Here is a 14487-nt window from a genome sequence, read left to right on the forward strand (position 1 = left end):
CAATTAAGATACTCACAAATAATAGGTAGTTTAATGTATTTAGCAAATTGTTCTAGACCTGATATTTCTTTTGCTATATCGAAATTGAGCAGGTTTACCAGCTGTCCGGACAGAACGCATTGGGATGCATTAGATAGAGTACTCAGATATCTGAAAGACACTATATCCTTGGGCTTGTGGTATGGGAGATTCCCTGCAGTCCTGGAGGGATATAATGATGCCAGTTGGATAGCTGACACTGCTGAGTGTAAAGGCGTTACTGGTTATGTCTTTATACTTGGAGGCGGTGCAGTTGCTTGGAGGTCTGTTAAACAGACGATTATAACCCGTTCTACATCTGAGGCAGAATTGTGTGCTTTGGATACCACAGTAACTGAAGCTGATTGGCTTAAGGGTCTTCTTTCTAAAATTCCCTTAATGATGAAGCCAATACCTTCTATTTCAGTGCACTGTGATAATCAAACAACAATAGCTCAGATTAGAAGCTCCAAGTATAACCAGAAACAGAAGAGACATGTACGAATAAGATTGAAATCTATTCGTGAGCTAGTATCTCTTGGAGTGGTGTCATTGGACTTTGTAAGTTCAAAAGACAATATTGCTTATCCATTCACTAAAAGACTTGATTCTGAGAAAATCAAGAGATCCAGTAAGGGAATGGGACTGAGGCCTATCCTGGTTTTATCTATAGCGGCAACACAACCTATTTGATTGGAGATCCCAAAAAGTAGGTTCAATGTGGTACAAACAAGCTATAAGGGTGAAACGTAAGCATCAAATTGATTGAGATGTAATCTCATAGTCTCTTCCCTGGATAGATGCTTGACTGCTAGTAAGGATGAGCTTAGGAGCTCTTAATGAGTTCAAGGTCTTAATGACAGGATGCTTGCAGTACATCCTTGGAGAACTCACCTATGTAAGTGTAACTGTGAGGCCGCAGTGTGGGGGGTCTAGGCAACTCTCCTTAGCACTTATGAAACAAGATTTGGTGGCATGGTCGTAATGCACCAACCCAGAAGGATTCAACCGTCGCCAGTGATGAGTTGTTACCAATTGATCTTCACATATAAAAGGTTTAAGATCAAGACTCTGTTCTCTTCAAACCTATGTGAATAAGATTGGTGTATTTAGGTGAAAATTCAAACCGGAAGGTATTTTCACTGAAAGCTCATTGCAACCAAGTCTCAGAACATATCTTTGTTTTTGACTAAAATGATTTGAATTTGTGGGGGATTGTTGAATTTTGTTTTTAAATTCAAAGCATTTTTTGTAGTGTTTTTAGTCCCACATTGCTAAGTGGAGAAGCTTGGAAGGGCTTATATAGGAAGCCCTTCCATCCTTGCTTAGCAATGATAAGAGGACCTACACGCATGCGCGGGCCAAGCCCAAATCGAGTGGATTTGGGGGGTTCGAGCCGGAAATCCATAAACCGGGCGTCACGTGCGCGATTAACGCGCGCAGGGGGGGTGCAAATCCCCAACCCGTGGGCCTTGCGCTCACGAGCGGCCCGATCTGTTTTTGCCGGTTTGGTTCAGTCTGAACCAAACCAGTTTGGTTTCCGGTTCTGGTTCGATCTGAACCAAAACCAAACCAGAGTTTGGTTCCGCGTAGCGCTTCGGTACTGTCCGCGACGCGTGAGGATGCGAAACAACGCATCCGCGCGTGAGAAGAGGAAGCAGAAGCAAAGTGTGCGTCCCTTCCTCTGCACTGCTTCAAGTGTATAAATACACTTCCTCACTTCCTTCTCAACTCACTCCAGAAAGCAAAGCATTCTTTCTTCCTTGCTTTCTACTTCTTCTTCCTTCTTTCTGAGTTCTGAGGCTTGGTTCGCGATCTGAGGTTGAGTCCGAGTGCGACGCTCGTTTTGGAGTGCACCTACGAGCGACGCGAGCGGTTGTCGGATCTTGGGAGGATTTTGTCGGAGAGTCTCTGCACCGTGGGCGGCAATCAATTCTCTAAAGACAGTCGGCACGTCCGACGCTTCGACCGGAGATACACAATTTCTTAACCCTTACTGTTATTAACGTTTATTGCATGCTCGTCATTTATTGGTGCAATTATAGATTACTGTATTAGTGTAATTAGTTCTATTTTGGCTTACTACACTATTTTCTAACAACTTTGCAGGTAATATTGACCGAAGATTTTTGGACACCTTCGGCCTTGCTCTTTTTTGGAGGTCTAGTGACTCAGTCAATATAGAAACAACACATCACTCCTTTCCCCTCCAGATCATGATAACTCAGTCAATATTCTAGTCACATCACTGACAAATTTATCCTTATCAATTTCTAGATGAAATCAATATCGTTTACATATATATTGAATCTAATATATTAATTTAATTGGAAGGTTGATTTGTCTTGTTTTAAGACTTCCCATTTCAATAATAATAATGGAATGAATATTTTTAACTATAAAACTTATTAAAATAATTTTTCATAATAAAATTAAAAAAAGAATTTTTAATAGATTTTATGATTTATATTCAACGGGAGTTAGGTTGAAAAGATTGATAATAATATAATAATTAATAATTTTGATTATAAGATGGTGAATTTTGAATCTGGCTTCTCTCTATCTTTTAGATTTATCTTGATGGTTAGGTTAAAAATAATAATAATAATACCTTGTAGTTAATAAACATGAGATTAATACTAAAATGATTAGCAATTATTGAACCTGATTCAGCCAAATTTAGATAGTCTCTCAGCGCATCGACTCACATACAGGGCAAAAGTCGAAATGCTGAAGATGGACAACAGCATTGAGGTTGCAACGTTGCGACAGACCGCAACGAGGAGAGGCGCCAGAAGACAACGGCGACAGAGAGCGCCATGAGAACAACGGTCTTGGCGATCGGTCTCAGCAACTCGCCAAACCCTCAATCGCCAAAAGCTCCGGGTATTTTGTCTTTCTCGATCCTGCTCTTTGAATTTATTTTGCTCTTTCCCATTTCATTTTCAAATCTGAAGTGGGATATTAGGGCATTTTGAAAACTTTAAAAAGTGTCTAGAGCTTCTTATCCATCGTAATATTTCTAATGAAATATTAGGGCATTTTGAATAATGAAGCAGAGTTTCGTTTAGCCTGCTACTTATTAGCCTTCTCTTAAAGCACAGTTTAGCTATCCCTTCATGCATTTATAGGCCGACCACAGATGTTTTGTTGTCATTGTTTCTTTGTTCAATAGCCTTTGTTCTTTTGTTTATAAGTTAATTTGTGATGCCACATTATATCAGTATATACCAGATTCCAACGTATAAAGTGGTTTAGCCTGGTTGGTTTAATATGTACTGGATCACCAGTGCGTGAACTATAAAGAATATATCGAGCACAAGTTTATAGTGGAATTTATTTGGTGATTTATCTTTTTGTTATCTTTTGATTTCAAGATTTTGAATTTCCTATCCCACTTTCTTCACTTGTGTTTTTGTACTTTCACTGGCTATCATTTCAGTAACTCGTTGAATGTTCTAAACGTCACTTTGGGGTACACTATTTATCTGAAGTTCCTTTACAACACCAATGTTAATCATTACGTTTTTTGCGTTCAGATTGAAGTTAATAAATCTCATTATAACTTCTTGGAATTTTCCTTTACATATACTAAATGTGACCTTTTGTTTGTAACTGAACTTTTTTAATTGTGATAGATGTTAGCATATTCTATGAAATTTCTTTATCTTGGTTTTTTATTTTTTATTTTTTTTTGTTCTTAAGTTTATAAAAATTCCTTAATGCATCACTTTTGGTCGTGCTTTGTTATTGACCAACATTTCCTATCTGTCGCAGTGGGCTCTTATGACACTTCAAGATCCAAAGGCTAGTTTAGCTAACCTGATTTACATTGGATATACTGGTGATCCTGCTTCAGTATTTCATGTAACAAGAAAAAGGCGTTTGGATCGAAAAAAGCTATGTACACAAAGAAATGTTTTTCAATGCTTTGTCTTTGTTCCTAAACATGCAGGGAAAACCACATTGCTAAATTCCTTTATTGGAAGGTGAGCCTTTACTTTTTTGATTTTTTGAATAATTGATCAATTAATGTCTTGTTGTCTCATACTGTTCACAGGTGCAGGAAACTGCTCACAAAGTTTGTTATCTTTTAACATGGCTTCTTAAGGATTATATCTTTATTTCATCCTTTGTCACGCGGGACATTATCTGAGAAGTACTTCTACAACATCTTATTATAAGTATTCTATGGTAATTTTGATATGATGAATCAAGTTAAATTAGATTCTGTTGTGCTTTGATCTCCGTATGTCTAAGTGTGTAAAAATTTAGGAGCATAGGAAGTCGAACGAAAGACGTAGCTAGCGAGAATGATAGTACGGAAGAGAATCGACGGGCTCGGTGCACCCGAGGGACGAGGTGCTGTGGAAGACTACGTTGGCGGACGAGAAGGAGACAGATGACGTTTCTGAGGGACGAGAAGCCGGAGTGGAAGGTTGCTCGAGAAGGTCGGAAGATGGGTTCGAGCCCTATTCCGGATTGCCGAAATCACCTGAGTAAGCGGAGTCGGAACGGAAAACCCGGACTCAAGCAAGCAGAGCTGGAGCGGAGTCCCGGACCAAAAAAGTCAACGAGGTGTTGACTTTTGGGTCTGCGCGGCCGAAGCTATTTTGGGCGCTCGGACCACCTGGGGCAACCAAGGTGCCCCCGTCATGCGCCTTGGTCGAGCCCAGTTCAAACCGATGAGGGCGTCCGAAATCCCTCCGAGCGCCCGAACCAAAAAACTTATCGAAACGCGCACTGTCGCGATCTGGTGCGACGAGAATAAAATTTCATCCCCTTCCAGGTGCCTAAAACTCTTCCAGGCGGCCCAATCAGGGTTATAAATATAGTCTTGAACCCATAAGCTCAAATCAACACTTGTAATCAATTCTAATTGAGTTTAGCTTTGTAGTTGTGAGCTTTGACTCCTGTAAAAGGCTTCTCTGTCCGAAGGAGATTTTAGTGAGCTTTAATTTCCTTGGATTAGTAATCTGCTAATTGCAAACCAAGTAACTCTTTCTGTGCCTCTTTCTTTTAGCTTTTTAATTCTCGGACTTACAAATTTCGGAGAAAAGGTAACTAACTAAGATTCGCTAAGGTACGTGTTTAACACATTTCCTAGAACTTCTGAATGGGTATCCTTAGTAGATGGGTATTACATCTCTAAGAATCTAAAGGTAATTACTTTAGAAGAGTTATTTTCTACATTTGAAGTTCATAAAACTAGATATGCAGATTTGAAGAAGGAGCTCAAGCACAACATTGCCCTAAAGGCAAAAATGAATGAACCAGATTTTGAAACATCCCTCGACGATGACGAAACTACGTTCATGGTAAGGTAATTTAAAAAGTTCTTTAAAACTAATAAATTTAATCAAGTGCAGGGTAAAAGAAAGAAAAGAAAGATAAAATGCTACCACTACGACGAAGAAGGGCACGTCAAAGACAATTGCCCAAAGTTGAAGAACAAGGAGAAGAACAAAAAGCCAATTCAAACAAAGTATCGAAATCTAAAGGTAACGCGGGACGAAACGTTGTCCGAATCGGAAATCGAAGCCCTCGCTGGACTTGCACTAATAGCAACTCACCAAGAAGAAGAAGACGAAGCAAGCTCATCTGAAATGAGTATCGAGAGCATTGATGAAGGACGAGCAATGTCGGAAGGAAGCGACACTAGGAGGAGCTTCAGACAAAAGAGAGGTAAGTCAGGTACGATCTCTACCTCCTGACCAGTTATTTAAATTTATTAAAATTTTATCAAAGAATTCTTGTCAATTAGAATTAGAGAATAAGAAGTTATTGAAAGAAAATAATGAATTAAAAGTAGCATTAGCAACATCTTGTCGATTGGAATATTTCAACAAGATAAAAATGGAAAATAAAAAATAAAAAATAGAAATAGAAAATCTAAAGAATTATGCATGTTTGAATATAGCTATTTCTAATTTAAAAAATTATCAAGGACTAAACTGACACTTTAGATATCATAAGGGTCAAATCAAAAAATTATCAACAAAATATATCCCTGAGAAATTTTTGATTAACCCAGTTGAAAGGAACCTATATTGGGTTCCAAAATCATACTTAAATTGAAAAATCATTATGCATGTTTTATTTTTAATTTGATTTCATATTCATGCTTAGAATTATCAAATAAATTATTCTGCATAATTTCTATTAGAAATTAATTAAAATTAAATTGTTCGAGAAAGAAAATTTCATTACTCATCTATAGAAAAATTTTAAATTTTTTGACTGTTGTATTATTTTTCTATTAATTTTTTAACAAAATTCATATTTTTCATTTCAAAATATCTTGGAGTGCTATTATTTGCAAAATTTATTTTTATGTGAAACTTTATCTTTTTCTCTATCTAAGAAAATTTTCTTGAAATTTTTTTTATCGTTAGTGAATTTTCTATGAATTATTTATCTAAATACAAATTTTGAATATTAAAAATTTTCAAAATTGTAATTCTTAAAAATTTATTTTTTCTGAAAAAAATGTATACTCTATTACATTTTTAGAAAATATTTTAACATTTTTTTGACGTTAATAATTATTTTTAAGTATTTTTTTTAAATATGTCTTTATGTAAAAAACTATAAGAATTTATTTCTGCTTAAAATAAATTTTTTGTTAAAATTTTATATCTGCTTTATATATGGTTCTTCAACTGTTATAAAAAATTTTCAAAATTTTTCCAAGTCTATTTTTTTTATTTTTTTCAAATATAGTTTATCAATTACAAAATCCAAATTAGCGAAACTTAAACTTCCTCATATTTTCTGGATAATAGTCAATTTTTTAACCCTTAGACTCTATTTTCTTTCAAGTTATTTTTCTTGAAAAATCTCTATTTTTAATGTGATCAAAGGGGGAGAAGTGGAGATTAAGTCTAGGGAAAGGGTAATTTATCTAATTATCTAATTTTTGCACATTTTGTACTTGCAAAATTTATTACCTTACTGCTATTTGTTTCTTGATTTACTCTAACTTAACTTGGGTTGCTCACATCAAAAAAGGGGAGATTGTAAGTACCCGTGGTAGTTTTGATGTGATCAACCAAGTCAAGTTAGATCTTGTTGTGTTTTGATATCCTTGTGTCTAAATGTGCAAGAACTTAAGAACATAGGAAGTCAAGCGAAAGACGCAGCTAGCGAGAATGATGGCACGGGAGAGAGCCGACGGGTAAGGGTGTAATCGAGCGGAGCCGAGCCGAACTCTTGAATGTTTGAGTTTAGCTCGTTTATAATCGAGCCGAGCTCGAGTTTTATTTAACGAATATATGCATATCTCACGAACTTATTCGAGTTTTTATCGAGCCTAAACGAGCTTAATAAATATAAATTATAAATTTAAATATTCATTAAAAACTAAATTATATATTTAGAGAAAATTATAATATTTTTATTAAAATTTATAATTTTATTCTAATAAATAAATTTAATATATTTGTTTATATGTTTTATAAGTAGAGTGTAAAATCTATAAATTCAATATCAAAATTAATATTTTTTTATTTAAAAGTTGATTCATGAGCTTAACGAACATGTTCACGAGCTAACGAGCTGAATATTGTGAAGCTTGAGCTTGGCTTGTTTATCTTAACGAGCCTCATTAAACGAGCTCAAACGAGCTTTTATCGAATCGAGCTTCGAATAGCTCACGAGTGGCTTGATTCATTTACACTCCTACTGACGAGCTCGGTGCGTCTGAGGGACGAGACACTACGGAAGAGTATGCCGACGGACGAAAATAAGGCGTGCGACGTTTCCGAGGGATGAGAAGCCGAAGCGGAAGGTTGCTTGACAAGGTCGAAAGATGAGTTCGAGTAAGCTCTATTCCGGATGGCCGAAATTACGCATGTAAGCGGCTTGAGTGGAAAACCTAGACCCAAGCGAGCGGAAGTCCCGGACCAAAAAAGTCAATGAGTTGACTTTTGGGTCCGAGCGCCTGGATCAAGTCCAGGCCCTTGGACCATCTGGGGTTGCCAGGGCGCCCCCGGTACGTGCCCTGGTGGAGCCCAGATCAGCCCGGTCCGGGCATCCAGAACCCCTCTGGATGTCCGGACTAAAAAACTTATCGAAACGTGCACTGTCATGATCCGGTGTGATGGGGATAAAGTTTTATCCCTTCCAAGTACCTGGAATCCTTCCAAACACCTCGATTAGAACTATAAATATAGCTCTGATCTCAAAAGTTAAAATCAACATTTGTAATCAATTCTAATTGAATTTAGCTTTGTAGTTGTGAGCTTTGACTGCTGTAAGAGGCTTCTCCAGCCGAATGAGACTTTAGTGACCTTTAATTTCCTTGGATTAGTAATCCGCTAATTGCAAACCAGGTAACTTTTTTTGTGTCTCTTTCTTTTAGCTTTTTAATTCTTTTTAAAGCTTATAAAGATTGGGAAAGTGTATTGGTCCTACACTTATAGTTTTGCTGCAAATGTTGTTGATCTTCACAATGTAAGTGCAGCTGAACAAAAAAGCACCATTTGTTTTATTACTTTCTTTTGTAGCAAATATATGAATGCTAAGATGGATCTATGTAGCTAAGGAAAAGACAAAAAAAAACTATATATATATTTATTAGAAGTAACTCTAATAGATGGTACAATAAGAGAAATCAGCTTGAGATGAGATGCACAGGTTCATAGGCCGACTACAATTTCTAGTGGGTTCAGGACACAAAATTGTTATCTAATATGATATGCCTGCAGAACACTCTGCATTTGCTTGTTGGTCTCGTCCTAAAGTTTATAAATCTTTATTTCTTTGTGTAAGTGTAAGGCATTGAGTATAAATCTTTATTCAACTAGCTCTTTTTTACCTTTATAGGCATTGAGTATCTGATTACTTTAGAAAATCCGTCCTCAATAATCTGAAACTCTGGTATTTTAGCATTCGATAGCCATGGCCACTTCTATTTCCTTCTCTTTAATTCCTAATCATGTTCTAATAATATGAAGCAGTTAACAATTGATGTTTCCGAGAAGGTAAAGTTCTTATTCTTTGAATCTAATATCCAAGTTTTGCCTTTTGTTTGGTATCTCCCCGTAGTTCCATATTATCAATAATCAGTCTATTTGATTGCTTTTTAATTGATAAATTAATTTTTGTTGTTTGACATTCAGAATAAATAAAAAATTGAGTAGTTTATGGCAGATTGGACAAAAAATCATTTTAAGGCAACTTGTACTGTTACTCTTAGTTTGCTTAGGAAGTGAAAAGAAACTGTTTGATATGATAACCTGGAGTTTTCTTATGGTTTTTTAAAGTTACTTCTCTTACCCATTTTCAGGATTTGTTAAAGTCTAGTCAGGCAAAAAGAGCACTTCACTACTAAGCGGGTTAAAGAAGGTGTTCTCTTACCCATATGTAGCTTATTTTTTTTCCTTTGGTATTGTAGTATTGTCCAAATAATAAAGAGACAATATATAAACTTGATTAAGTAAAATCAATAAGTGAAGATGCAATATGGTACTTATATATGAAATTGCATTACAACTGAACTTCTTATAACTAAGCATAGCTTTTGGAGATTTGGAAGATTTCGAGAGGCTTGCATCTGTTTGTGGTCACAGTTCTATTGAGAATTATGAGTGCAGTAATAAATAAAAAGCCAAATAGATTTTTTTTTTTTTTTTTTGAGCTTTTGGAGAATGTCAACATGTTGTGTACCAAGATTTTAGATAAATAAATATTTTTGATAAAAATGGATATGAATTTTACAAGTTTAATGATTTTCATATAATCATCTTCAACTAATGGATGATATTTTAGTATATATGGTATTTTGATTTTTATTAGCATTTATTAATATATTTATAAAAAATATATGCATTTCATCTTTAATTAATATTTTGGCATGTTTTAAAATATGAATTGCGTATAAGTAATAATTATGAAAAAAAATATCTATATAATGATGAAACAAATACCTTGGACGATGGTATCTTTGATCATCATTATAACTTTAACAAACGTTAAACGAGATTAAATCACTAAAGATGGTATATATAATTGTTATATCGTTATCATACACAACGGTATATATAATTATCATCGATATTATTAATGATAATATATACGATCATCGTTCATTTATGATGATATATAAATCCGTCATTACTATCAGTAATGACATTTAAGAGTTATTAACAATGATTTTTTTTTCATCACTAATCATTTTTTGACAGGGCCTTTTAGTGACAATTATTTGATTGCAGATTTTTTGGACCATACTTGCGATCCAGAGGATGGATCAGTTCATTCATAGATGAGGTTCTATTGACCCCACCTGTTATACAAGTGGGATCCATGGAACCCCATCTATGAGCGACCATTGGTCTAGAAGCGGACCAAGGGTCATGGTCTAGAGAATCCCGCCTACAACGATGATATATAAATCAATTGTTACTATCAATAATAATGGTATACAATATTGTTGTTAAGAGCTATTAACAACGATATTTTTTTTTCCGTCGCTAATCATTTTTGGACGGGGTCTTTTAGCGACAATTATTTTGGACCACACTTTGAGATCCAAAAGATGAACCAGTTCATTTATAGATGGAGTTCCATTGACACCGCTTATTATACAAATGAGATCCATAGAACCCTATCTATGAGTAATACTTGATCTAGAAACGGACTAAGGGTCTCAGTCCCAAAAAAAAAAAAAAAAAAAATCCTGCCTGTAACTAGTTAATGTTGTTGGTGAATTTAACGACGGAAATTGATTAAAGGGTCACTGGATTCGCAATTCGAAGATGACTCAAACTCAAGTGAAGTTTCGTTGGTCCAAATAAGAGTTTGGCTCTTTCTTACTCTACACACTAGCCATTGCAATGATTCAATTTTCACTATCCTCTACAAAAGAAGAGAAGATTTTACAATTTAAATTTTAGATAAATAAAAAATATAAAGATGTGAATTATTTTAGGCAAAAATTTAAATAATATTTTTTTTATTAAAATTATCAAACTAATATTTCATTCTGCTTCAGTATATTTTTATTCCTTAAAATATTCTTATTTTTGATAATGGTGTAGCGCAACTACGAAATTATATTATAGCAGGTCCAGTTTATAACTTATAATATTATCACTTCATATTTAGTCAATATTAATTATAACATTTACAAATTAAATCGTAATTTAATTTATTTTTTTTATTAATATTGGTTAATATTATATTATAGCAATTACAAGATTATAAAAAATAATCTCGTAATTTCTGTAATAATGTGACAACTATTATAATATCATAAAAAATAAATATATTTTCAAAAATAAAAAAGAGATTGAAATGGGATGAAATGATATTTGATAATAAATTAAAATAAACTCCTTAAATCGGAGAATTGATGAGAGGAAGAGAAGCATCACCACCAAAGGACCGCAACTATAACTTTCACCAATTTAACTAACTTGTTTATTAGTCGGTGCTTGTAACAAATTTAGAAGCTAATTTTCTAATAACACTGAAAGGTGTCTTAAAATTTATAATGAGGATTCAATTGCACACGACAATCATGACGCATCGAATAACTGTATTTCCCAGCTCGATCATTTTTCTTCTATATTTATTATTGGAAATAAGTTCTACAACTCACGAACTTGACCGTTCAATTTTAGATCCGGTTCGCAAGATTCCCAATTCTACACGACGCGCCTACGCGTCGGACTGGGTCCGCGTCAGACTTCATCGCCCTTTCGGTAGATAAGAAGTTAGAATAAATTAGCTTATTAAATAAAAGTAAAATGCTTTAAAATATATTAAACAAGCCGTCCAACCTATTTTTAATGTAAATTAATAACATAATAATATAGTGTTGGTGTATGTGCTGACTTTGAGCAACTGTTATCGTATCTAATATTTGTAAAAAAAAAAAAAAAAACAAGATTACAAATGATACAATAAAATGATTTTTTTTAATAAAAATTTACAAAAAAACGATATATTTGGTAGCTATTGCACGAGGAGTTATGGAGCATATTGACAAATAAATAATAATTATAAATATTTTAAAAGATAGTCTTACATAAGTTTACTTTAAATAGGAGGAAGACCTCTATCCATCTTCAAAATTAAAAGAATAAAATTTAAGCATCTAAATTATTATTAGGTTAATCTTACATATTATTTTGATGATTAATAAAAAAGATTCATGATTTTAATAAAGAGTAAATTTTGTTGGCCAAAATATGACCAGCTAAAAATCTCTATCTCTCAATTAAAATGCATGCATAGGCATGCATATAATTAATGTGGTCATATGAAATTACTAAAATACTCATGCATATGTATGTATGCATATATTCTAGCTGGCCAGATTCTGACCGTTTAGCAATACCCTTTAATAAAAAAGTGGTGTATTGTTGTTAGGTTTCAGTAAAGCGGTAGTTTACTAGTTTATAGCCTCTCAGTCCAAAGCCTCTTTGTCTTATAAAGCGCTCCACCTGTTCGCTAAAATTCCTGAGAGAGAAAGGTAGGGAGAGGGGACGGCGATGAAGGTGGAGCGGGTCCGGCAGATCGCGCAGCTGAAGCAGGTGATGCGGCGGTGGCGGGTGCTCAGCCTCCGCCGCCGCCTCGTCGAGGATCCACCCCCGGGTTTCCTCGCCGTCTACGTGGGGGATGACCGGCGGCGCTTCGTCATCCCCGCTCGGTTCCTCAATCTCCCGGTCTTCGCCGCCCTCCTCCAGCGCGCGGAAGAGGAGTATGGCTTCCCCGGCTCCGCGGCCGGGGGCCTCGCCCTCCCCTGCGACCCGGCCTTCTTCGGTTGCGTCCTCGACGCTCTCCATCTCGACGAGGCTCGCTTCCGCAACTTACCCCTCGACGCCTTTCTCGTGCTCTTCGCCGACCGCGGCCGCGCCGCCTCTTCCTCTCCTTGCCGGGACTCGTCCTCGTACAACAGCTTCTCACCTCTCCTCCCCAAAGCCAAGGCTCGATGACAATAACCATCTCACATGCTCTCTCCATCTAGTTTCTTTAGCGTTCATCCATGGCTCCTTACGGATCTACTCCCCAAAGCCAAGGCTCGATGACAATAACCATCTCTTTCTCTCTCCATCTAGTTTCTTTAGAGTTCATCCATGTTTCCTACGGATCTCCAATGAGATGTGATCCTTCCTTTTCCCCGTCTTTTTCTGGAATTATAAATCAGGAGTTCTGATGGAGATTTTTTCCCCCTCTTTCTCTTTTTTTTTTCTTTTTTTTTTTTGTGAATTATAAATCAGGAATTGGAACCGGATGAATCCTGATGTGCACGATCTACTGAGATGTTCTACTCTGATTAAAAGTAATTATGGTCAATAGTATTGCATGCTTCTCGGCGTTCTGTTTTCTCTGTTAGAAGTAATTATGGTCCAGAACGAACTAAAGATGGTTTTTGATGTTGAATTCTAGCACATTCACAGCAGCGATAGAAAATGGAAAATGGAAATGCATGCGCAGAGAAATGCTATTAAGAAGATAGAAGGCGACGGTAGTTATTGAATCTCAGTTCAAAGGGTAGTAACTACTGTTCAGCCACGAGTTGATTTTGCTATCCACTATTACATGGTCCGCCGGCACGCCCTCGTAGCCGCCGATGTCCATCGCCTCCGCAAACCAATCATGGGTCGGGACCACCACCACCTCCTTTCCCTTGCGCTCCTCCGCCGCCGCCGCTGCTGCCGTTGCGCTGGCGTTCCTTGCCTCCTCCTCCTCCATCCGCTCCCTCACTTTGCCTATCTTCGCCTCCGTCATCCAAGCGAGCGCCGAGACCTCCTCCATGCCGACGTCGTGCAGGCCACGCCGCCCCTCGAGGCACTGCTGCATCAGCAGCGCCGTCTCCAGGTCGTGGTTCTCCTTCTCGTGCCGCTGGAACTGCTCCTGCAGCTTGCGAAAGCGCTGCTGCATCAGCTTCTCCTGGTTCATCATCTTCTTGCTCTGCTCCGTCTCCGGCAGCCGCTTCAGCCGAGAGAGCACGCGCATGGCGTCCGGCGCCGACGGCCACACCTCCGCCGCCTGCGCCTCCCCCGGCGCGTACACGATCATGCACGCCTTCACGTCGCACAGCGTGCTCAGCTCGCTCACCTTCTTCACCAGCCCCTTCTTCCGTTTCTTGAACGTCGCCTTCCGCGCCGCGTCGTTGGCGATCCACTCCAACTTCACCTTCTTCCTCGCCATCAAATAACCGCTCGATGGATCGACCGAGGAATAGGAGGTGGCTTTTATAGCGGTGGAAATGGCAAGGCGACGGAGCCGAGAAGAATTAAGAAAGAGGCGGATACGGAGGGATCGCGGCGATTGTGATTTGGTATTATTATTTACGTATTTAAATCATTGATTTGATTGTGATTTGGTATTATTATTTTTGTATTTAAATTATTGATTTGATCTGAGTCAATTGATTTTGGTAAGTGATTATCCAATTAATTAGGATGCGCGTCTCAAATTGGAAGGGAGCGCCGAAGCTGAATCTTGGGCAACCTG

General features: G+C 37.0%; 2 protein-coding genes and 1 long non-coding RNA gene across 6 annotated transcripts; 2 read left to right on the forward strand and 1 right to left on the reverse strand.

Annotated features, from left to right (window-relative positions):
• Nucleotides 1-2690: 2690 nt before the first annotated feature.
• LOC122002423 lies at nucleotides 2691-9493 on the forward strand. 4 transcript variants are annotated; one of them, XR_006117649.1, is made up of 4 exons: nucleotides 2691-2904; nucleotides 3796-4007; nucleotides 4079-4177; nucleotides 9308-9354. It is a non-coding gene; the product is annotated as an uncharacterized LOC122002423 (long non-coding RNA). The 4 variants fall into 4 exon arrangements; XR_006117648.1 differs by having other exon boundaries at nucleotides 3796-4212; nucleotides 9308-9493; XR_006117647.1 differs by lacking the exon at nucleotides 4079-4177 and having other exon boundaries at nucleotides 9308-9479.
• Nucleotides 9494-12457: 2964 nt separating this feature from the next.
• Nucleotides 12458-13152, forward strand: LOC122000473 (auxin-responsive protein SAUR23-like). The gene has a single exon (XM_042554864.1). The coding sequence runs from the start codon at nucleotides 12519-12521 to the stop codon at nucleotides 12960-12962; it is 444 nt and encodes a 147-aa protein (XP_042410798.1). The 5' UTR covers nucleotides 12458-12518; the 3' UTR covers nucleotides 12963-13152.
• Nucleotides 13153-13509: 357 nt separating this feature from the next.
• Nucleotides 13510-14487, reverse strand: LOC121999706 (agamous-like MADS-box protein AGL80). Its single transcript, XM_042554351.1, has one exon. The coding sequence runs from the start codon at nucleotides 14179-14181 to the stop codon at nucleotides 13510-13512; it is 672 nt and encodes a 223-aa protein (XP_042410285.1). The 5' UTR covers nucleotides 14182-14487.

Source organism: Zingiber officinale, chromosome 7A (genome assembly GCF_018446385.1).
Source record: "Zingiber officinale cultivar Zhangliang chromosome 7A, Zo_v1.1, whole genome shotgun sequence".
Taxonomy (NCBI): domain Eukaryota; kingdom Viridiplantae; phylum Streptophyta; class Magnoliopsida; order Zingiberales; family Zingiberaceae; genus Zingiber; species Zingiber officinale.

Bases quoted from the DNA above. Each gene is read 5' to 3' on its own strand.
- LOC121999706 (XM_042554351.1), bottom strand. From the start codon at position 14,181: ATGGCGAGGAAGAAGGTGAAGTTGGAGTGGATCGCCAACGACGCGGCG.
- LOC122000473 (XM_042554864.1), top strand. From the start codon at position 12,519: ATGAAGGTGGAGCGGGTCCGGCAGATCGCGCAGCTGAAGCAGGTGATG.